The sequence below is a fragment of the Oncorhynchus mykiss genome, chromosome 6 (assembly GCF_057628025.1).
Source record: "Oncorhynchus mykiss isolate SJ-2025 chromosome 6, ASM5762802v1, whole genome shotgun sequence".
NCBI classification, from domain to species: domain Eukaryota; kingdom Metazoa; phylum Chordata; class Actinopteri; order Salmoniformes; family Salmonidae; genus Oncorhynchus; species Oncorhynchus mykiss.
Window position 1 is genome coordinate 31,794,748 of NC_143027.1, and position 24,440 is coordinate 31,819,187.

The 24,440-nt window shown below is 41.3% G+C and overlaps 1 protein-coding gene across 4 annotated transcripts in view; it reads right to left on the reverse strand.

Annotated features, from left to right (window-relative positions):
- Positions 1-23,426, reverse strand: part of LOC110525742 (protein phosphatase Slingshot homolog 1) — a 61,850-nt gene extending 38,424 nt beyond the window's left edge. The window contains exons 1-2 of one of the 4 annotated variants that reach the window (XM_036979881.2): positions 22,969-23,426; positions 16,116-16,153 (exon numbers count right to left, since the gene is read on the reverse strand). In XM_036979881.2, coding sequence (XP_036835776.2) covers positions 16,116-16,153; positions 22,969-23,049 — 119 coding nt within the window. In that variant the 5' untranslated portion in view covers positions 23,050-23,426. The remainder of the gene's footprint in view (positions 1-16,115; positions 16,154-22,968) is intronic. The other 3 variants (XM_036979882.2, XM_090237671.1, XM_090237667.1) reach the window with 3 other exon arrangements.
- Positions 23,427-24,440: the final 1,014 nt, after the last annotated feature.

Here is a 24,440-nt window from a genome sequence, read left to right on the forward strand (position 1 = left end):
ACAAGGTTGATGAAATCCGAGCAAGGGTAGCATTCCAGAGGGACATCAGAGACTGTAACGTTCTTTGCTTCACGGAAACATGGCTCACTGGAGAGACGCTATCGGAGTCGGTGCAGCCAGCTGGTTTCTCCACGCATTGCGCCGACAGAAACAAACATCTTTCTGGTAAGAAGAGGGGCGGGGGCGTATGCTTCATGGTTAACAAGACGTGGTGTGGCCACAACGACATACAGGAACTCAAGTCCTTCTGTTCACCTGATTTAGAATTCCTCACAATCAAATGTCGACCGCATTATCTACCAAGGGAATTCTCTTCGATTATAATCACAGCCGTATATATTCCCCCCCAAGCAAACACATCGCTGGCTCTGAACGAACTCTATTTGACTCTTTGCAAACTGGAATCCGTATATCCGGAGGCTGCATTCATTGTAGCTGGGGATTTTAACAAGGCTAATCTGAAAACAAGACTCCCTAAATTGTCGATTATCGAGCATATCGATTGCGCAACCAGGGCTGGAAAAACATTGGATCATTGCTATTCTAACTTCCGCGACGCATATAAGGCCCTGCCCCGCTCTCCTTTCGGAAAAGCTGACCAAGACTCCATTTTGTTGATCCCTGCCTACAGACAGAAACTAAAACAAGAAGCTCCCGCGCTGAGGTCTGTTCAACGCTGGTCCGACCAATCTGATTCCACACTCCAAGACTGCTTCCATCACGTGGACTGGGATATGTTTCGTATTGCGTAAGACAACAACATTGACGAATACGCTGATTCGGTGAGCGAGTTCATTAGAACGTGCATTGAAGATGTCGTTCCCATAGCAACGATTAAAACATTCCCAAACCAGAAACCGTGGATTGATGGCAGCATTCGCGTGAAACTGAAAGCGCGAACCACTGCTTTTAATCAGGGCAAGGTGACCGGAAACATGACCGAATACAAACAGTGTAACTATTCCCTCCTCAAGGCAATCAAACAAGCTAAGCGTCAGTATAGAGACAAAGTAGAATCTCAATTCAACGGCTCAGACACAAGAGGTATGTGGCAGGGTCTACAGTCAATCACGGATTACAAAAAGAAAACCAGCCCCGTCACGGACCAGGATGTCTTGCCCGCTTTGAGGACAATACAGTGCCACTGACACGGCCAAACAGGATGCATGTCTTAGAATACATTGATTCTGTACAGGAATACTTCTTTTCACTCTGTCAATTGGATTAGTATTGTGGACTAAGATTTTCTCCTAACACAGCCATTAAACTCTGCACTTGTTTTAAAGTAACCATTGGCCTCATGGTGAAATCCCAGAGTAGCTTCAATCCACTCCGGCAACTGATTTAGGAAGGTACACCTGTATCTTTCTGGTGACTAGATGTATTGATACACCATCCAAAGTGCTAAAAAAACTCACCATGCTCTAAGGGACATTCAAATGTCTGCTTTTTTTACCATCTACCAATAGGTTCCCTTCTTTGCAAGGTATTGGAAAACCTCCCTGGTCTTTGTGGTTGAATCTGTGTTCGAATTTCACTGCTCTACTGAGGGACCTTACAGATCATTGTATGTGTGGGGTACAGAGATGAGGTAGTCATTCAAAAAAACAAGTTAAAAGTGAGTCCATAAAACTTACGTGACTTCTTAAGCAAATGTTTATTCCTGAACTTTTGGCTTTCCAAAACAATGAATACAATATGACTCAAGATATTTAAGCATTCCATTTTTATTTTTATTTTTTATTTCTAAAAACATAATTCCACATTATGGAGTATTGTGTGTAGGCCAGTGACACAAAATCTCAATTTAAATTGAGGCTGTAACACAACAAAATGTGAAAAACGTCAAGGGCAGTGAATACTTTCTAAAGACATTGTAGGAGTTGTGGCCCATCAAAGACACAACATCATGTTCTAACTACAATACCAAGCCCTAGAGGGAATGGCCACAACCCACCGTTTGTTTGTTAAAGACTGTGAAACATGGACACTTCACAAAGATTCTGTTGGGTCCCTTCTAGGATGCTTCAGACATAGAACCGACACAAAGATGCCAGGAACATAGATGACCAGATGTTTTATGTAAAACATGTTCACAGGTCAGGTGGTGGATTGAGTCGTAAAATAAAATATTTCATGTCTCCACCTGCCTAATAAAACTCAATACATTGCATTAACCATTACATAAGCAGAGGGTTTTTGGGCAGTTAAAGACATGCTCCGGTACTTTGGCGGCTAGGAAGTCTTTTTTTTTTTAAAAACCTCCCGCTTTGGGCTGGATGTGTCAATGTGCAGTTCATACATAGTCTATGAGCAGAATTACTTTCTTACCTAAATTAGCCATGAAATCACTAGTTTAAAAGTGACTGTTTTCTGGAAGCCATTTTCCCTACATTTATCCCCATGTGGGCCAGCTTCCTAGCAATTCGAGTTTCAGCCATGGAACTCCAGTCCCTCACCATTTGAGTGACAGCTAGCAAGACGCACACACAGTAGAGCAAGAGAGAGAATGACGTGTGCACACATCTGCGCATTTGTGAGGTAGAACGCAATTTTCGGGGACCACTTTGACTCGTCTGTGCTACTTTCAGAACTACTGGTTAAAAAGTACAGTGCCTTTGGAAAATATTCAGACCCTTTGACTTTTTCCACATTTGGTTTTCACGTTACAGCCTCATTGTATAATTTATTAAACAGTTTCTTCCCCCTCATCAATCTTCACACAACACCCCATAATGACAAAGCAAAAACAGGTTTTTATATATAAGTATTCAGTATTCATTTACATAAGTATTCAGACCCTTTACTCAGTACTTTGTTGAAGTTATTTGGCAGTGATTCCAGCCTTGGGTATGACACTACAAGCTTGGCACACCTGTATTTGGAGAGTTTCTCCCATTCTCTGCAGATCCTCAGGTTGGATGGGGAGCGTTGCTGCACAGCTATTTTCAGGTCTCTCCAGAGATGTTCGAGTCCGGACTCTGGCCGAGCCACTTAATGTCATTGAGACTTGGTTTCATCAGACCAAAGAATCTTGTTTCTCATAGTCAGAGTCTTTAGGTGCCTTTTGGCAAACTCCAAGCGGGCTATCATGTGTCTTTTACTGAGGAGTGGCTTCCGTCTGGCCACTCTACCATAGATGCTTGGCTGGTGGAGTGCTGCAGAGATGGTTGTCCTTCTGGAAGGTTCTCCCATCTCCACAGAGAACCTCCAGAGCTCTGTCAGAGTGACCACTGTGTTCTTGGGACCTTCAATGCTGCAGAAATTTTTTGGTACCCTTCCCCAGATCTGTGCCTCGACACAATCCTGTCTCAGAGCTCTACGGACAATTCCGTCGCCCTCATGGCTTGGATTTTGCTCTGACATGCACTGTCAATTGTGGGACCTTATATAGACAGGTGTGTGCCTTTCCAAATCATATCCAATCAATTGAATTTACAACAGGTGGACTCCAATCAAGTTATAGAAACATCTCACGGATGATCATTGGAAACAGGATGCACCTGAGCTCAATTTCGAGTCTAATTGCAAAAGGTCTGAATACTTATGTAAATAAGGTTTTCTGAAGAAGAAAAAAAATGTGCAAAAACCTGTTTTTGTTTTGTCACTATGGGGCATTGTGTGTAGATTGCTGAATAATTGTTTTTATTTCATCAATTTTTAATAAGGCTGCAATGTAACAAAATGTGGAAAAAGTCAAGGGGTCTGAATACCTTCTAAAAGCACTGTATACAAAAGTACCAGAGAATATCTTTAAGCTGTGTAATATAGTGTATTATGTCCTATACTGAACCGATGAGACCTGGAGGCAAGACAGGCCTTAACTCATATCTCACCGATGTCATTCCTGAGTATGTGCATCACTTTGAGTGCCAAAATTGAAAATTGCATAACCAGTCATTTCAGCAAGACATGACACCCACCATCTAAGATATATCTGAAATCATTCTGTAGTTAGAAACATAAGATTAGTATTCCTACAACATTCTTTGTTGAGATATAATTACATTTCTGAGAAACTAAGTAAATTGATTGCACCCAAATTGGCCATTTTTATTTATAGGATTCATATAAATATTCAATACATATATAGTACAGGGGTTCCCAAACGTTTTTGGCCAACAACCCCATTTTAACATCTGAAAATTCTCATGACCCCACCACCCATGTGAAAAACATTATATAATGAACAGCCAAAGTTTACTTTTTTATTTGGGGTTATCAAAAAAAAATGTAACAGTGCCTCTGATAGTGTTCTCAACTCACAATCACACACTTTTAATGGAGGTAGTCAATTGCAAATTAGTCTGACATAATATATCTTATGTCACCCCCACTAATGAGATGGGTGTGCATGATGCATGTCACATCGGACCTTCTCAAAGTCAGGGGGCATCGTCGATAGTGCGCACCTCATCTCTGCTGTTACATCCAACCTGAATCTATATTTGGTTTTAATGCAGACGAAAGCTCTGAACCCAGCTTCACACAGATATGAGCTGGCGAAGAGTAGCCTACCATGAGTATTACGGTGCTTTCAAGACAACTGAGAACTCATCAGTGAGCTTCAGGTCGTAAAGTCTAGAAAGAGGCCCGAGTTCCTGAGTTGGAATTCCGAGTTGGATGACCGTTCAAAAGCATTTTTCCCCAGTCGGAGCTAATTTCTTTCAGAGTTCCCTGTTGTTTTGAATGCACTGAAGTCGGACATTTCCGAGTTCCCAGTTGTTTTAAACACGGCAGTAATGCTCAAAGGCAGACAGGGTATTCACTTTGAGTAAGGAACCAAAACTCCTCCGCAGTGACCCGTGAGTGCGTTGTCTGCAGCATTCGGTCACATGGCAGCTCGATCAGCCAGCCCGCCGTCCCGTGACAGACGGAGCGCCATCTGTGCAAAAGCCCACCATTCAATCCCATATAGAATCAGTTTTTCATCAATATAGCCACACAGCACAGTCAACATCCCATATGCCGATTCATACTTGGAAATAGTAAGACAGAACAATATGTCCTGGTGAATAGCATCCCCCGACATGTATTGCGAACAAAAGTCAATGCATGGGCAGCTCAGCCCTCACAGCTAACATCCATTTGAAGAGCATATGCTGGAGAGTTTGAGTTGTTCAGTCAGAGTTTCCTCTTGATTGATAGCAATAGCAGAAATTCTTAGTTCAACAGTATTGATGTGAGTTTCTGTGCCTCTGCATCCCCATACATTGTTTTCACCATATCAATTGCAGCAGGTAATATAAAAGATTCTGCAATAGTGCGTGGTTTCATAAAAAAAATATTTTAAAAATCTCAGGATTTTGGAAATATTCCACGACCCCATTTTCATATCAGGCAAACCAACACGGGGTCACGACCCCTAATTTGGAAACCGCTGATATAGTGCCTAACATCTAACTTTTTTCTAACAATGAGTAAAACATGGTAAGAAATGGTTAAAAGCCACCCACGGAACCCCACCCACACCAATCCCAACATGTACGCATTATCAGTTCTCTATGCCTGACAAGTGGTATGGAGCTGTGGCGGTCATTACATTTTGTCAGACGGTTATTGTCATGCAAAAGTCTGCCAGTCTCACGGGATTTGACTGTTAATTAACAAGTTTAGCATCTCCATGCCTCCAAGCATACAAGCTGCATTCAAGCCGCTGATGTGCACCTTTGGAACATGTACATTTAAAAAGTCTAATAATTCTATTTAATATACGCCATCACAAATCCATTATTTATTTTAGTCAGGTCTAAAGAAACATTATGATATGAATAACATGTATTTTGAGTTGGCCTACTGTATGTTATCTGGCTATGCTCCATGCCATAGGCTTTTTCATTTAGTTTACAAGATATGCTTATAAATCCCATGCCATTATTTTATATTATATGGTTTTATAGTAAGAACAATTGAATAAAATTGAAAATTATATTTTTCCCATTCCGGAGCAAGTGGGCTGTATGAATTGGCTAAGCGCAAAAGTGAACATTTGAAACAGGTCCTATACGCTAGATTTGGAGTTACTTGGTAACTTCAGTTGTGAACGATACAAACCTTAGAATGTCTTACAAATCAAAACATTTGGGCTGCATGATGGCTATAGGCTATTGATGATTTGAGAAAGTCGAGAGAAAAAAGCTCGCACTCCATTCCTTGCCTCAGGCTGAACAGCTGTTCTCTCAACAAGCGATCATGTTTTCACCCATCAGACTATTCTCAATGTAATCTCATCTTTACTAATTATGTCAAATTAGTTTAGATTTAGAATAGCCCATTATTAAATGGACAGGAAGAGGCATGGGGAAAAAAATGTGATCCATATGCACTCAAATAGCAAATGAAGGCCGCGCTTTCCCGCCTGTCCGTTTTTCAATGATACCGGAGAGGCAACATCAGTTGTGAGAAATAAATACAACACGTGTTTAGTTTCACACGTCAACCACTTTTGAGGAGCATGCTCTCGCTATGCGACAGGTGATATTTTGCCCAAACTCTGGATGCATGCGCTCCTCAACCCTATTCCCGCAGCTACCCAAAGCTTCATTTGAAATCTGTGAAACCCATAGATCATGACCCAGGGTCATGAATTTATTTCAATTGATTGATTTCCTTATATGAACTCAAACTCAGTAAAAATCTTTTAAATTTCTGCATGCTGCGTTTATATTTTTGTTCAGTGTAGTTCCATCTCGCACTCAGTGTTCCGTCTGTTTGATAGTTTCCAGGTCAGAGATGGTTTGTCACTAATGGGGGGTGAGGGCTAATAAACCAGTGGAACTTCACAGCAGAATCAGATTGTTCTGACTCCATGCCCTCATGCAGTAAACAGTAAATCTCCTTGTGATGAATGACCAAGATTATTGATCTGTGGAGCCAGAGAGCCACATCTCTCACTATGTATGACGGGTGACGGCCTCCACTCCTCCACGCTCCCCCCTTTGTTAAGGGGCACAGTAGAGCAGGAAGCTATGGCCTTCTTTCAGGCATCCTGTTTTCAGCTAAAACAAAAAATAAACTAATGTTTGACCCACATGCACAAGAATTGAGGACAAAAATAGTAAGATGTCACACCCTGATCATTTTCACCTGTCCTCCTTACTGTCTCCACCCCCTCCAGGTGTCACTTGTTTTCCCCTGTGTATTTATCCCTGTGTTTCCTGTCTCTCTGTGCCAGTTCGTCTTGTATATTTCCAAGTCAACCAGCGTTTTTCCCGTTCTCCTGCTTTTTGCAATTTTTAGGGCCTTCCTCTGACACCGCCTGGTATAGAAGTCTTGGGTGGCAGGAAGCTTGGGCCCAGTGATGTACTGGGTCATACACACTACTCTCTGTAGTGCCTTGCGATCAGAGGCCGAGCAGTCGTCATACCAGGCAGTAATGCAACCAGCATCCTGATGCTCTCGATAGTACAGCTGTAGAGTTTTTTTCAGGATCTGAGGACCCATGCCAAATCCTTTCAGTCTCCTGAGGGGGAATAGGCGTTATCGTGCCCTCTTCAGTTAAACATCCGATTCTACATTCATATAAAATCTGTCAAATTAAGTATTCCAGGTTCGTGGTGCATCTTGCCCTTCACACCCAATCAGAACTAGAAACTCTGATTACTTCACAAGGGGAAAACAACTTTGGTTTAGTGACACACATTGTTTAAATGGTTCTTACTAGGCTAAATCCTTTCAGTGAGTTTTTGATTGAAATAAAGACATGGAAATTGACTGCTCAAACCAATAAATGTTCAAGATACAGTCTCTTCTGTAATGAATAAACCCTGCAATTCCAACAAGAGTTAATTTGTGACTTCCTTTGTCAGTCAGATGCGAACAAAGATGGGACATAGATACAAACATACCTGACTAATATGTATGAGCCTGAGATCAAAGGAAAAGCCAACGGCTATTTTTCAGAGTCTGTTTGGGGTATCAACTCTCAGTTACCTTCTCCTTTATAAACAGTCTCACATGACCATTGAAACTGAGATATTGCTAGCAGTGGTGAGGTGTGGTGTGCTGCCTTGAAATGACTGCAGGCAAGTCTGACCTGTGACCCATGACTTACACAGTGACCATATACTGTATGAACTAATATAGCAGATTTCCTAAATAGTGGATAGAGGACATCAATTTGAAGAGTCAGTGGTTCTCCCAATCCAGAAGGGTACAACATGGGTAGTGCAGGCTTCACTGGACACATCAGAACTGAGCACAGCTCCCCAAACAGATTCAACTTTAGTGAAGCTTATAAAAGAATAAATTCAGAACAAAAGAACAACTTAAAATGTGTCTGCCTTGGTGGTAGGGATGATCCATATTCCAGGTTTAGGAGGAGTAGATCCATAATTCCAAGTTTGACAATAATATTTGGGACGCTTTTAAAGTCTCAACGGCAGAAGCTCTTACCTTCAATGTTTGTAATAGAAAGAATAATAAAGGTAAAAAAGTAACAACGCATATATACTATTTCATCAGTCTATCCATCATTGAGCTTTTCTCTCTTAACCAGCCCCGGAAACTCAGCTTTACAAGCTCAATGCAGGATTCCGCTTTAAAGGCTCATCGCCTTCTGCCTGTAATCGTCTCAAACACCACGTCATCCCCAAGTTCTGACATGATTCAGTCACTCGGTCCTGTAATACCTGAAAGAAACACTCATCTCTGATCCATATTACTACAGTGAACTGATAGACAAAGACAAAGCCTTAAAAGGCCCCCAGAGGAAGTTGATGCCACTATTTAAATCTAATTTCCTGTCCTAGAGGAAATGCATGTTTAGGTTTCACCTATGAAGAATGACAACAGCTACTTATACAGTACCAGTCAAAAGTTTTTCTTTATTTTTACTATTTTCTACATTGTATTATAATAGCGAAGACATCAAAACTATGAAATAACACATATGGAGTCATGTAGTAACCAAAGAAAAGTGTTAAACAAATCAAAATATATTTTATATTTGAGATTCTTCAAAGTAGCCACCCTTTGCCTGGATGACAGCTTTGCACAATCTTGAAATTATCTCAACAAGCTTCATGAGGTAGTCATCTGGAATGCTTTTCCAGCAGTCTGAAGGAGTTACAACATATGCTGAGCACTTGTTGGCTGCTTTCCCTTCACTCTGCTGTCCAACTCATCCCAAACCATCTCAATTGAGTTGAGGTCGGTGATTGTGGAGGCCAGGTCATCTGATGCAGCACTCCATCACTCTCCTTCTTGGTAAAATAGCCCTTACACAGCCTGTTGGTGTGTTTCGGATCAAAACAAAATGATAGTCCCACTAAGCGCAAACCAGATGGGATGGTGTATCTCTCCAGAATGCTGTGGTAGCCATGCTGGTTATGTGTGCCTTGAATTCTAAATAAATCACTGACAGTGTTACCATCAAAGCACCCCCAAATCATTACACCTCATCCTCCATGCTTCACAGTGGGAACCACACATGCGGAGATCATCCGTTCACCCACTCTGTCTCACAAAGACACAGCGGTTGGAACCAAAAATCTCAAATTTAGACTAATTAGACCAAAGGACAGATTTCCACAGGTCTAATGTCCATTGCTCATGTTTCTTGGCCCAAGCAAGCCTCTTTTTCTTATTGGTGTCCTTTAGTAGTGGTTTCTTTGCAGCAATTTGACCATGAAGGCCTGATTCACGCAATCTCCTCTGAACAGTTGATGTGGAGATATGTCTGTTACCTGAACTCTGAAGCAATTATTTTGGCTGCAATCTTAGGTGCAGTTAATTGACGATTGCTGAGGATGGTAGTCTGAATGAACTTATTCTCTGCAGCAGAGAAAACTCTGAGTCTTCCTTTCCTGTGGCGGTCCTCATGAGAGCCAGTTTCATCATAGCGCTTGATGGTTTTTGCGACTGCACTTGAAGAAACTTTCAAAGTTCTTGAAATGTTCCGCATTGACTGACCTTCATGTCCTAAAGTAATGATGGACTGTCGTTTCTCTTTGCTTATTTTAGCTGTTGTTGCCATAATATGGACTTGGTCTTTTATCAAATAGGCCTATCTTCTGTATACCACCACTACCTTGTCACAACACAACTGATAGGCTCAAACGCATTAACCTCATGAAGCTGGTTGAGAGAATTCCAAGAGAGTGCAAAACTGTCAAGGCAAAGGGTGGCTACTTTTGAAGCATCTAAAATATATTTTGATTTGTTTAACACTTTTTTGGTTACATGATTCCATGTGTGTTATTTCATGGTTTTGATGTCTTTAATATTATTCTACGATGTAGAAAATAGTGAAAATAAAGAAAAACCCTTGAATGAGTAGGTGTGTCCAAACTTTTGAATGGTACTGTATATTTTTAATACAGACTAACTTAAAAAATAAGTGAACATACACAAATTATCCAATGGATTATGATAATACTCTATAAAAAAAAAAGTGGGGGTGCAGAAATATACATTTGCACCCCCTATTTAATTTACTCCATGGCTCAGGGGGCCAAGTGAACAAGGGCTGTTTAGCGCATCTCAGTCGCGAGGAGGAATAACTTCGCAGCGGTTTCAGATTAATAAACAATGCCATGCTGGTGGCTGGTAACATTCAAATAAAACCCAGCCCTGAAGCAAAAAATACTTTTGATGTCATATTATAGCAGGGGCAGAACTTTGGTTTTAGAAGTGGGTGGCCCATAATTTGGTGAGGGGTCTTCCCATTTTCCGGGGCATCAAAAGCTAATTTCCTTCATTTCTACGCAATCTAATATGACCCATGGCCGTTCTAGCGTCTCTATTTAGAACATAAAGCAAGCAAAAGTACCCAGTCATCGAGCTAGGTGAGAGATCATTATTAAATATGTTTAAGTGATTGATAAGACTGAACTAGATCCATGATAATTCAATAATCAATATGGTTGCACCTTTAACCAATAGCCTAACAAATTAACAACTCTTACAAATAAAGTACGAAGACCTTTGATCCTCCATATCAAATTTCAGCCAGACCGCCCATGCACGCCCGACCCCCACCAGTCTAGTCAATAACTCAACTCACTCTCTCTCCAACAACTTCCTCTGCATCTTTTTTTTTTATGTCTCAAGGAAAGGTTTGGAAAACAAAAGTTTTATAAAAACACACATACACCTACACAATAACAAACAGAAACTGTACACCCTCCATAAATTCATATCACTGTACTGTAGAGTTCTTTTTACTTGTACACAATATAGCTGGGACACCCTGTCCTGCCCCTAGGGGTCCAATGCCCTGCAGCTCCCCAACCCAACACACCCACCTCAGCTTCAGGATCTTAGTGAAACATTCACTATTGGTTTTAGATGTGTTAGTCCAAGGCCAGAGAGACAACCAACAGTATGGCAGAGCCCCAGGGTCAGGACTGAGCAGCCCAGCAGCTAGGGATTGCCTTAATAGATATCTCCCCTGACATAGGCATGTTTTTAATTCAAGACATTTTTTGTCAAACAGTATTCCATATAAGGTATCAAGACCTTATGAAAGTTGCACAGTATACCCTTAATCTTGTAATAAATCAAATCGCATGATACATAATGTGACATTTCTTCCAACCTAATTAAATGGCAATGCATTTCTTAGCTGCTATAAATGCTAGTTTATTTCTTCTGATAAATGTCTCCAGTATAAACATTTCCAAGCAAACAACAACAGGGAGAAGCCAGACTCTGTTCATTTATCTCAGCATGTCTACATACTCTTTTCCAGAATTCAACTAGCCTTCGCAAGACCATAATATATGCAAATATGTCCCCTTTTGTGTTTTACACCTCCAGCAGAAGAACTACATTTGTGTGTGCATGATTTTCAATTTCACTGGCATTATTCCCAGAGTCTAGCCTACCCATCAACTCCAGATGGAACTTTGTATCCATTCACTGATTGTTATAATATACTAGAAAATTCATCTGAGCTCCGTAGACTGGTCTTCCCTGGCTGTCTAACCCTGCATGGAGACCTGTCACAATCTTAATCTAGTAAGACATGATGAGCATAGTGTTGTGTACTGACTGTTCACCATGACAGTGAAGCCTGTAGAGCCCTTTATATCGTGTCAGTGTGAAAAGTAGGGAATTAGCTGGGGAAACGGACAGATCAATAACGTTACATTGATATACTGACTAATAAAAAAAATCATATTGTGCTGAAGAAATGTCAGAATATCAGTCTTCGATCGTTTGGCAGCTAGTTTCATCGTTTGAGTCAGGTCTAGTGTGATTGAGGCAAAAATAGTAGTTCAACTTAGTGAGCTAGCCAGCTAGCTAGCATAGGATAACCAACTTTTGGCTAGCTCTGCTAGTTAATGGTACAATGGTACATCATCAAATTTGTACCCCCCCTTCCCCAGTGAAAGTTGCACCCTTGTATTATAGGAAAAGACACCATATTCACACGGATTTACACAAAGTGGGCAGTTCGGATAGTGTCGCTTCAAGATACAGATAATGCCAAAATACAGTGCATTCAGAAAGTATTCAGACCTCATTTTGTTACGTTACAGCCTTATTCTCAAATTGATTAAATAAGAATGTTCCTCATCAATCTACACACAATACCCTATAATGACAAAGCGAAAACAAGTTTAGACATTTTTGCAAATGTATTAAAAATAACAGAAATACCTCATTTACATAAGTATTCAGGCCCTTTACTAAGAGAATAAGAGAATCAAAATCGAGCTCAGGTGCATCCTGTTTCCATTGAACATCCCTGAAATGTTTCTACAACTTCAATTCAATTGATTGGACATGATTTGGAAAGGCACACACCTGTCTATATAATGTCCCACAGTTGACAGTGCATGTCAAAGCAAAAACCAAGCCATGAGGTCAAAGAATTGTCCGTAGAGCTCAGAGACAGGATTGTGTCGATTCATAGATCTGGGGGAGGGGAACCAAAACATTTATGCACCATTGACGGTCCCCAAGAACACAGTGTCCTCCATCATTCTTATATGGAAGAAGTTTGGAACCACCAAGACTCTTCCTAGAGCTGGCCGCCCGGCCAAACTGAGCAATAGGGGGAGAAGGACCTTGGTCAGAGAAGTGACCAAGAACCCAATGGTCACTCTGACAGAGCTTCAGAGTTCCTCTGTGGAGATGGGAGAACATTCCAGAAGGATAACCATCTCTGCAGCACTCCACCAATCAGGCCTTTATAGTAGAGTGGCCAGACGGAAGCCACTCCTCACTAAAAGGCACATGACAGTTCGGTTGGAGTTTGCCAAAAAGCACCTAAAGGACTATCAGACCATGACAAACAAGATTATCTGGTCGGATGAATCTAAGATTGAACTCTTTGGCCTGAAGGCCAAGCGTCACATCTGTAGGAAACCAGGCACCGCTCATCACCTGGCCAATACCATTCCTACGGTGAAGCATCGTGGTTGCAGCATCATTTTTTGGGGATGTTTTTCAGTGGCAGGGACTGAGAGACTAGCCAGGATTGAGGGAAAGATGAAAAGAGCAAAGTACAGAGAGATCCTGATGAAAACCTGCTCCAGAGCGAGCAGGACCTCAGACTGGGGCGAAGGTTCACCTTGAACAGGACAATGACACTAAGAACACAGCCAAGACAACGCAGGAATGGGCTTCGGGACAAGTCTCTGAATGTCCTTGAGTGTACCAGCCAGAGCCTGGACTTGAACCCGATCTAACATCTCTGGAGAGACCTGAAAATAGCTGTGCAGCGATGCTCCCCATCCAACCTGACTGAACTTGAGAGGATCTGCAAAGAATGGAATAAACTCCCCAAATACAGGTGTGCCAAGCTTGTATCATCCAAGAAGATTTGAGGCTGTAGAACTGCCAAATGTCAACAAAGTACTGAGTAAAGGCTGATATCAGTGTTTTTTAAATATACATTTGCAAACATTTATAAAAACCTGTTTTTGCGTTGTCATTATGTGATATTGTGTGTAGATTGATGAGGAAAAATAACAATTTAATCAATTTTAGAATAAGGCCGTAAGTAACAAAATGTGGAAAAAGAGAGCGAGGGAGCGGTAGACTGAAAATGAGCAGTAATTGGCAGACATTTGGAACTCTTTCTTCTTGGTATATTAACTAATTCACCTTCTGGTGATGTCACCAGGCAGGCCAAAATTCCAAAACAGGCTGAAATTTCAGCTGTTCTTTTCAAACAGCTCTTACACTAAAAGTACATTTTCATAATTTTCACAATTTCACAGTATTATTCCAACCTCTGTGTGGAAATATATATAAAACACAGGTAAATCACGTTATTTACTGCACTGGGCCTTTAAGCACCTGTTGCAACAATGACTAGCAAAAAAGGGAAGACAATATTTTGTCTAATTGTCTATTAGAGATAGGTGACTACCCTGTATAGACAGACAACATTTCTTAATAATTTCTACAGTGGTGACCAGAGGTGAAAGTACATTTAATTTCTTACCGGTAGGGACACCCAAGTGAGTGTTTGTTTTTTTATACTACAAAAACTACAGGGTAGCCTACTCTGGTGACACTGACAAACAGATCAATAAAAAAGATGTTGTCTGATACATATAATTGGTCTACGAAAAGGGGAGACACAAATACAATATGACATCCATTTAACCTGGAGGAGGAAATGATTGTCCAAAAACAAACTAAAGTGGCACTGACCCAATGACAAAGACAGTGAATATGCACACTCACCGGGGATATTTCCGATGTTCTCCTCTAGTGCCAATATGATAGGCTACCGTTCGCTCAATTAAATAAAAAATGTTGATAACTGAAAGACAGATTGGGGTATTTATATTGTAATCTCTTTACAACAGTTTTTCCCTTATTTTTAAATATTGCAATATGACTGGCTGGGTCTCTCTGCTTTTCACTGACAGTCGCTACTCAACAATCATCTATTTGGTATTTGCAACGCGGTATTTGCAATTTGGCCACAGAGGCTCATTAGCTGCTTACTTAAAAACATGTTTTTAAGTAAGCAGCTAATGAGCCTCTGTGGCCAAATCCTGTTTTCTGGTGTAGTAGCCTATTTTGAATGATTTTATGTATTTCTGTATAGACAGGAGTAAGCTAATTAGGCTATATAATTTTGGCAATTTAATTCAATTCACTTGAGGGAAAACTTAGCGTCCCCTTAGCCATATAGACAAGCCGTCTTTGTCTCTTAATGTGGCATAAACACAGTCATGATGTTTTCATCCGATTGTCAAACAATCACTTAACAAAAGGCGCCCCTGTAGGCTATAGGCACATTCGCCCCTGTAGGCACATTCGTCCACTCACAAAATAATTTCAGCATCCAAACCCCAACAGTGCACTGTGCACCTACAATTCGATGAATGGAAAGAGACATATGTTACAAAACACCATGTGCATTGTAATGACATTCTGCGATTGTCAATAGGCCTACACTTGTAGCCCAAAATTATTAATCCACTGTTGTCCGCGCGTGCCTCGGTCTCGGCCACTCATCTCCGCCTTGCCAACGAGCGTCTCAGCCACTTCTCCACCTTGACAAAATGTAAGTGTTCTCCTCAAACCACAACGCAATTTGGAGCGTATACCACCCAGTTTCCAGTCAATTAGCAAATCATTCATGAGGCTGACATGCTGTAATGTTAAATTATTTTATTTAACTAGGCAAGTCAGTTAAGAACAAATTCTTATTTTAAATGGCGGCCTAGGAACAGTGGGTTAATTGCCTTGTTCAGGGGCAGAACTCACCTTGTCAGCTTGGAGATTCGATCTTGCAACCAATAGCCTATATTTTGGGGGGCCATGTTGTATTAATTATGATAGGCTCACATTTTACCGGTACAGGTACACCCACTATTTATTTTACCGGGACACCATACCGGACAGTACCGCCTTACTTTTACCCCTGGTGGTGGCTGTCATTGAGAGGGACCAGACCGGACATACAGTATCTCCAAACTCTACACAAACCCAGAGGTAAGGCATCAGTTGATCTGGAACGCTTACCCCACACCTCCACCCACAAACACAAATCACAAAAAAGTCCTCCTATTACTCTCCATTTGGCATAATATGTAGCTGTAGCGTGCTTCCCCATGCAAAATAATGGATAGAAAGGAGCAGCAGCTCTGAGCTACCCTAGCAAGACCATCTTTAGTACTGTAAGTACTAAGAACACTTACCTCTGATTTAGCCGGCGCTCATCATCACTCCCAAAGTCCTGTAAACCAAGAAAAGGCAGAGCAAAAATAAGCAAAAGTTACAAATCTGATACTACAAGACATTGAAGCTCTACAGTGCAGCCATTAGTATCAAATGGACATTAATCTGTCCACAATTCAGAGTACATGTTTTGCCTCATAATAAGCTCTGATAGGTAGGTTACTATTCTACAGAGGGATATGATGAGGGGAACCTAATTCTCATTACTCACAACTCATTGAAGAGTTGAGTGGATTCAGGGGTAGATTGTCAATATTCTTTTATAAAACTATTATAGAAATGTTTCCCAAAATAAACAGAGTGTACAAAACATTAAACACCTTCCTAATATTGAGTTGCACCCCCATATGCCTTCAGAACAGCTTAATTCGTTTGGCAAGGTGTCGAAAGCGTTCCACAGGGATGCTGGCACATGTTGACTCCAATGCTTCCCACAGTTGTGTAAAGTTGGCTGGATGTCCTTTGGGTGGTGCACCATTCTTAATAAACACGGAAAACTGTTGAGCATGAAAAAAACTGCAGCGTTGCAGTTCTTGACACACTCAAACTGGTGCACCTGGCATCTACGACCATACCCCCGTTCAAGGCACTTAAATATTTTGTCTTGCCAATTCACCCTCTGAATGGCACACATACACAATCCATGTCTCAATCGTCTCTAGACTTAAAAATCATTATTTAACCTGTTTCCTCACAATCTACACTGAAGTAGATTTAACAAGTGACATCAATAACGGATCATAGCTTTCACCTGGTTAGTCTATGTCATGGAAAGAGTAGGTGTTCCTAATGTTTTGTACACTGTGTGTATCTAGTCTAATACACAATGTTGAGGTTTCAATGTTCACATAAATGTATTTAACCTAGGCTAACCTTGGAACAGACAAATTTACCAACGCACCAACAAATCAACACTACTGTTAATTATACCAAAACTTCTGTACTTTTTCGATACTTGAACATAAAAAACATTTAGGTTATAGAATTTGTTACTTTCGGTACTTCTATTAAATGTGTCATGTACTGATTGAGAGAGGATCAAGTCTGTCTATCGGCGCAGCAGACATCCCCATATAGTGTGAAAGCACCGGCACCATGCCTGCTCCACTTGCTCATTACTAGCTCGTCCTAAGGAATCCCTGTACTATGGGCTGAGGCTGGGATGCATCATGTTAACTTCTGTGCAGCATGAGTGGGGAACTAACACACTTAATTACTGTTCGCAAAACAAAAGTCCATTACAGGCTAGAACCCTTTACAATGCAAGGAAATACCTGTAGCTTCAAGCTTACAGCTGAAGCTAACATCAGTTCGCTACTCTAGTACTTTGTTTGTGATAATATAAAAACCATAATGCAAAATATACTGATTTGAAAGTGGATTGTCACCAAAAAACAGTCATTTCTAAAAACTATTAATTAACTTAGTCTTCCTCTCCTCAGTCACGTCTCTCCTGTTGCTCTCAATTTGTGTTGAACGACATCATTAGGTCTTAAAAAGACAGCGTGCACTTTTATTTAGACTTGTTTTTTTTTACATTTAAGTAATTTAGCAGATGCTCTTATCCAGAGCGACTTACAGTTAGTGCATTCATCTTAAGATGAAGGTGGGACAACCACATATCACAGGCATAGAAAGTACATTTTTCCTTAATAAAGTAGCTTTTAGTAGAGTCAGAACTAGGGGTGGAGGGGGTCAAACCAAGTGCAGGTTCAGATAAAAAAGAATGTGGGGGGTTAGAAGGAAGATTAAATTATTTTAATAAAATATTAAATCTTTAGAAAAACCTAACATACTTGAATAAAACACCAAATACATTGCTGTAGTTGGTCTCATTACCATAACAGTTTAAGTTCCTGTCAAAACTTTAAAACAGTGCATTCGGAAAGTATTCAGACCCCTTCTCTTTAAAAAAAAAAAACGTACAGCCTTATTACGGCCTTATTCTAAAATGGATTAAATAAAAGTGTCCTCAATCTACACACAATACCCCATAATGACAAAGCGAAAACAGTTTTTTTGAATTTTTTGCAAATGTATTACAAATAAAAACAGAAATACTTTATTTACATGATTTGAAAAAGGCACACACGTCTATATATAAAGGTCCCACAGTTGACAGTGCATGTCTGAGCAAAAACCAAGCAATGAGGTCGAAAGGAATTGTCCGTAGAGCTCAGAGACAGGATTGTGTTGAGGCACAGACCTGTGGAAGGGTACCAAAAAATGTCTGCAGCATTGAAGGTTCCCAAGAACACAGTGGCCTCCATCATTCTTAAATGGAAGAGTGTGTAACCACCAAGACTCTTCCTAGACCTGGCCGCCCGGCCAAACTGAGCAATCAGGGGAGAAGAGCCTTGGTCAGAGAGGTGACTAAGAACCCGATGGTCACTCTGACAGAGCTCCAGAGGTGGTGGTGGCAGCATTATCATCATGCCGTGGGGAGGTGTTTCAGCGGCAAGGACTGGGAGACTAGTCAGGATCGAGGGAAAGATGAGCAGAGCAAAGCATATTGATGTAAACCTGCTCTAGAGCACTCAGGACCTCGGACGGCCCTAAGAACACTGCCAAGACAACGCAGGAGTGGCTTTGGGACAAGTCTCGGAATGTCCTTGAGTGGCCAAGGACACCAAATCGAGCATCTCTGGAAAGAAAATAGCTGTGCAGCGACGCTCCCCATCCAATCTGACAGAGCTTGAGAGGATCTGCAGAGAAGAATGGGAGAAACTCCCCAAATACATGTGTGCCAAGCTTGTAACGTCATACCCAAGAAGACTCAATGCTGTAATCTCCTCAACAAAGTACTGCGTAAAGGGTCTGAATACTTATGTAAATGTGATATCAGTTCATTTTTTTCTTCTAAAAACCTGTTTTTGCTTTGTCATTATGGGGTATTGTGTGTAGATTGGGGGGGGGGGGGGGGGGATGATTCAATCCATTTTAGAAAAAGTCAAAGGGTCAGAATACTTTCCGAATGTACTGTAAAGTTGTATTCACCCATGATGCATCATCTAGAGGAGTAGTCCTTATATGATCACAAGTTAATGTATTTGCTTATATGCCTTCAGAATGATTATTCTTAAACACCCCCTTTACTCCACTTGTCCTTCTCATTACCGACACGGCTAAAGAGCTCAAATTGAGGAAAAGGTCTGATTAACTTTATAATTGTATCATTAATTTGAAATATTTATATTTTCAGTGTGATGTTTAACTGACTCATTTTCATTAGGGGAGCAATGTAAAAAAATAATATATGAAAATATAAATATTGGTTTGTTCACTACTTTTTGGACTTTTGTGAAAATGTTGTTCAAATGCATAATATCTCATTAAAAAAACTATAATTATACAATAGTACAGATCCTAATATCAGTGTTTCAAGAGGAAATTTAGTGAAAAATGTATTCATTCACAGTTTCGTGAGAATGACCCACCTGGCTTTATGAGAGAGGTGAACGCCACTAAATGGAGGGAATGTGGCCATTCTTTATGATAGTTTCACCACAGTAAATGTCTTAAAAACAGTTATTGTTCCAGGAAAGATATCATAGACTGGGAGTATCAGGTTATAGTAACATGGTGACATGTAACTGTGAGGAGGTGGGCCATTCTCCAGAAGTTTCACCTAATAAAGCCTGAGGATTGTCAACCAAAGCACTACTAATGAGAAGCACAAGTTCCCTGCTAAGGTTAGGTACTGCAGCAGTAAGAGGAAATGTTGTGACAAGATGTATCCAACACTGTATTTCAGCTCCAAAAACACACGGCACTTTCCACTACTGTATCTAACAAACTAAATCGGGCGAGCATCACACTTGTGATGAGCAGAATGGGTTCAAAACAGCGAACATACGTCACGTCATTGTCAAACATTTTTATAAACACACGCAAAAAATATTTTTCCCCCCCATCTAAACAAACGGTGCAGATAAGGTGAGGTAAGGCCTCTGAGGTTGGTCTCTACCTCTACCCATTCAACCAGGGGACGGGCATCAGGGTGAAACTCATAACTGGGACGTGTCAAAAGCTGTGTTTAACATGGGTTTCAGTTGGTCATCCGGGAGAGTAATACAATAATTGACTTGAACAGCCCTGCAGCCACTACAAGTGAAATCCCAGCCATAATACTCCCACAGCGAGACACATGACAATAGACAAATTTCACCTTGTAGGGTAGGGATGAACTCTCCATTGTTGGCAAAATCATGTAGCCTACCTTACACCGTCACAACAGCTACCATATTGTTACCCCACCACCATCCTCCACTCATCGCTTTCCCTCCACATCCCCCACCCTCCATGTGAGAATGACATCATAGCTGCAGCAGCTTCCTGAGGGGCTTGGCTGCTCCTCATCAGACAGGCCCTTGGGAAGAGCCCTGGAAGCAGCCAGGCAGCCAGTCAATTCTATCCCACATTGAAAATGAGTGGCAGGCAGTGACAAGGAAGGCTGGTCCTCAGTCAGGCCAGCTCAACCATCTTCACGATAAAGGTGTTTCTTTTTACACGTTTCATTTTTCAAATGGCAGGTGTAATGCGTCAGGCCCAATGACTCAGTAGCTAAAAAAGTAAAGCAGCAGCCTAACGAAAGAAAAGGAAGTTCAGCTAATGCTCAAGTACCAGTTCTTGATTCAGGCCTAACCATGGTTGTTGTCATCTTCAAGACAAATCTACCCAATAAGGGCGAGTGGAGAAAACTTGCTGTAGGCTAGAGCCTTTGTTGTATTAAACGTGACTCCTGTTTCTATTAACAGTTAGCACCCCCAACTGGTTGAGAAGGTGCACAAAAACAGTACTTTGATTGTAGCTATCTTTCATGAGTGACATCTAAATGTCACTGTGATGTGTAGGCACTAACTGTTACACTACATGACCAAAGGTATGTGGACACCTGCTTGTCGAACATCTCGTTCCAAAAGCATGGGCATTAATACGGAGTTGGTCCCCCCTTTACTGCTTTAACAGCCTCGACTCTTCTGGGAAGGCTTTCCACTAGATGTTGGAACATTGCTGCAGTGACTTGCTTTCATTCAGCCATAAGAGCATTAGTGAGATTGGGCTCTGATGTTGGGTGATTAGGCCTGGCTCGACGTCGGTGTTCCAATTCATCCCAAAGGTATTCGATGGGGTTGAGGTCAGTGCTCTGTGCATGCCAGTCAAGTTCTTCCACACACCAATCTCGACAAACCATTTCTATATGGACCTCGCTTTGTGCACGTGTGCATTGTCATGCTGAAACAGGAAAGGGCCTTCCCCAAACTGTTGCCACAGCCTGTTCACCCCGGTACCATCTAGAAGGCGGAAACAGTACAAGTGCATCAAAGCTGGGACCGAGAGATGGAGAAACAGCTTCTATCTCCAGGCCATCAGACTGTTAAACAGTCACCACTAGCCGGCCTCCGCCCAGTACCCTGCCCTGAACCTTAATCAATGTTCTAGCCAGCTACCACCCGGTACTCTGCCCTGCACCTTAGAGACTGCTGCAGTATGTACATAGTCACTGAACAGTGGTCACTTTAATAATGTTTAGATACTGTTTTACCCACTTTATGTATATACTGTATTTTAGTCATGGCTCATCCTATATTATGTGTGTGTTGTTTTTTTAAATTGCTAGGTATTACTGCACTGTTGGAGCTAGAAGCATAAGCATTTCACTGCACCTGCGATAACATCTGCAAATCTGTGTACGCGACCAATAAACTTTGGTTTGATTTGCATTTTGAGATGGGATTGTTCTTGTGGTTTATTCATTGGCTGTTGGTTAATCTGAATAAACAAATAAGCACATGGAGCAGTACCAAGAGTTTATTTTGCCATCATGGAAGTGTTCAAAGCTCACCTGACTTATGCTAGTTTGATTTTGGCAGACTATCTTTACTCTTATGGAAAGTATGACTAGGCCTCTTACCACAGTGGTTCCCAACCATTTTCGGTTACTGTACCACCAAATGAATTGTGCTCTGCCCAGCATACCCATGAAGTACCTCATGCACCAAGTACCCCCAGGGGTCCTAGTATCTCTGGTTGGGAACCACTACTCTACCTCATGACTGTATGAAGTTACATGTCACATTTCACCTCATTGACTGGTCCCTTTTAGAAGACATCTCAGAACAACATAGAAAATAACCCATGCTGTCTATAACACTGACTTTAACATAAGCAAGTAGCTAGCTAGTTTGCCTAATAAATAAGCTGGTAATAACTGATATATTAGGCAACTAACTTGATAAATGTTCATATTTGGGAGTACCAAATTGTATGGCACCACTGCAGTACACTGGTGATTTCTTAGCTGACTAGCTAGCTTACTGCATTCAGCAGCAGGACATTAGGGTATGACTTACATGAAACTACCTGGCAGATAACCAGATACCTAGCTAATCAGGCAAACGATGCTATTGGAAATGAATAGCCAGCTAATGCCACAGCAGTTACGTTGCTCATTAGCTAGCTAGTAAGGCAAACAAGAAGCTAGCTAACTAGATTAACTGTATATGTGTTGTACGCTAGCTAACGTTAGCTGGCAAGCGAATAACTTTACTAACTGGCAATAAATAGCATTACGTTATATCAGTGTGTTACTGACAACTTTGCTTACTAGCTTTTCTAGACACCAGCTAACGTTAGCTCGGTAGCGATTGAGTTGAGGCTAATAATAGCTACTAACATTACCTAGTTAGCTTATCCCATTGCTACATATCTAGCTAGCACGGCTAGGCCTATGTCACTCCCACGTATCCTAGGTGTTTTCTTGCGCTTTGTTGACGTTTCTAAAAACGTCTCTCCAGCTATTTCCAAGCTTACCTCCCCCACGTTGGTGGTGGTTGTGCTGGCTGTGGATGCAGCGCTTGGGGTAGGGGAGCGCTGCAAAGTAACCAGAGCCATTGCTGAGAGAGACTGCACAGGCCGGTGTAGCCTGTCCAGAGAACAGCTTTATTCCGGGTGAATAACCTAAGGAAATTGTTTCTTGGTGTCAACGTCTATAGCGGTCGAAGCAGAGAATTTCATCGCCGTTAAATTTCCATCGTCCTAAAATCTGGAAGCCAGTTGTTCCTTTTGAATTTTCTCAAATAAAAATAGACGAATTTCATAGTAAGAACGTACAGAGCATGTACTTATCGTTCCCCATGTTGCGGCTTTCTCACTAGCCTGCACAAAACCGCTTCCACCAGGGGATGCGAGCTTATGCTAGTCAGCTGCTGCCAGCCAACCACACAGTGATGCTGAGTTCAAACATTCTGATCCGATGGATGTTGTAGCCTAGCTAGGTTACCAATTCTGTGAAATACATACCTACACCATGACAGAATCTCTTCCAGTTCAAACTGTGTATTTCACTTGGCCTGTCGGTTAAAAATAATAAATAATATTAGCTACAGTTCATGTAATGCAACTACACAAACCCTCACAATCCGCAGAATGTGAGTAACCTTTGCATAATGTTTTTTTAAGCCAACTGCTGTGATGTTGTTTTGTTGTTGTTTTTTAAATATATATCTACATTCGTATTTTTGTCACTGTTATATTTCAGGTTATTACACATTACACGATGTACAATTTCTGGTTACTTCATACAGTTGGATGGGTCAGAGGTTCAGGTACACTCAAGGACATGGAAATGTTTACATTGTCAAAGTTATATGGAATGGTAGCAGATTCTGAGCAGGACCAAGCCAGTCACACAGAATGGAGGCTAATCAGATTTTTTAAAGATAAATAATAATAACAAAAGCAACAATAACTGCTGTGTTTGTTATCTCCAGACAAACTCATGGCAGTGATCAGAGGCCTGTCCACGGCTAAGAGCATCTATGAGCACTACCACTCTACAGTCAGTCAGTCAGTCCACCAGCGATGGGCCTGCAGGATTATGGCAGCCATACCTTAAGCAATAAGACCCGAGGAGGTGTGGTATATTTAAGCAATAATGCCCGAGGGGGTGTGGTATATGGCCAACATACCATGGCTAAGGGCTGTTCTTAGGCACGACGCAACGTGCTGTCAGCCAATCAGCATTCAGGGCTCGAACCACCCAGTTTATTATGGCCAATATACTACGACTAAGGGCTGTTCTTATGAACAACACAAAGCAGACTGCCTGGATACAGCCCTTAATCATGGTAAATTTGTCAAATACCACAATCCCGAGGTGCCTTATTGCTATTATAAACTCGTTACCAACATAAATAGAACAGTAAACAAGCATTTTTGCGTCATACCCGTGGTAGATTGTCTGATAGGCACACGGCTGAAATGAAAAGCCAATCATCATCCAG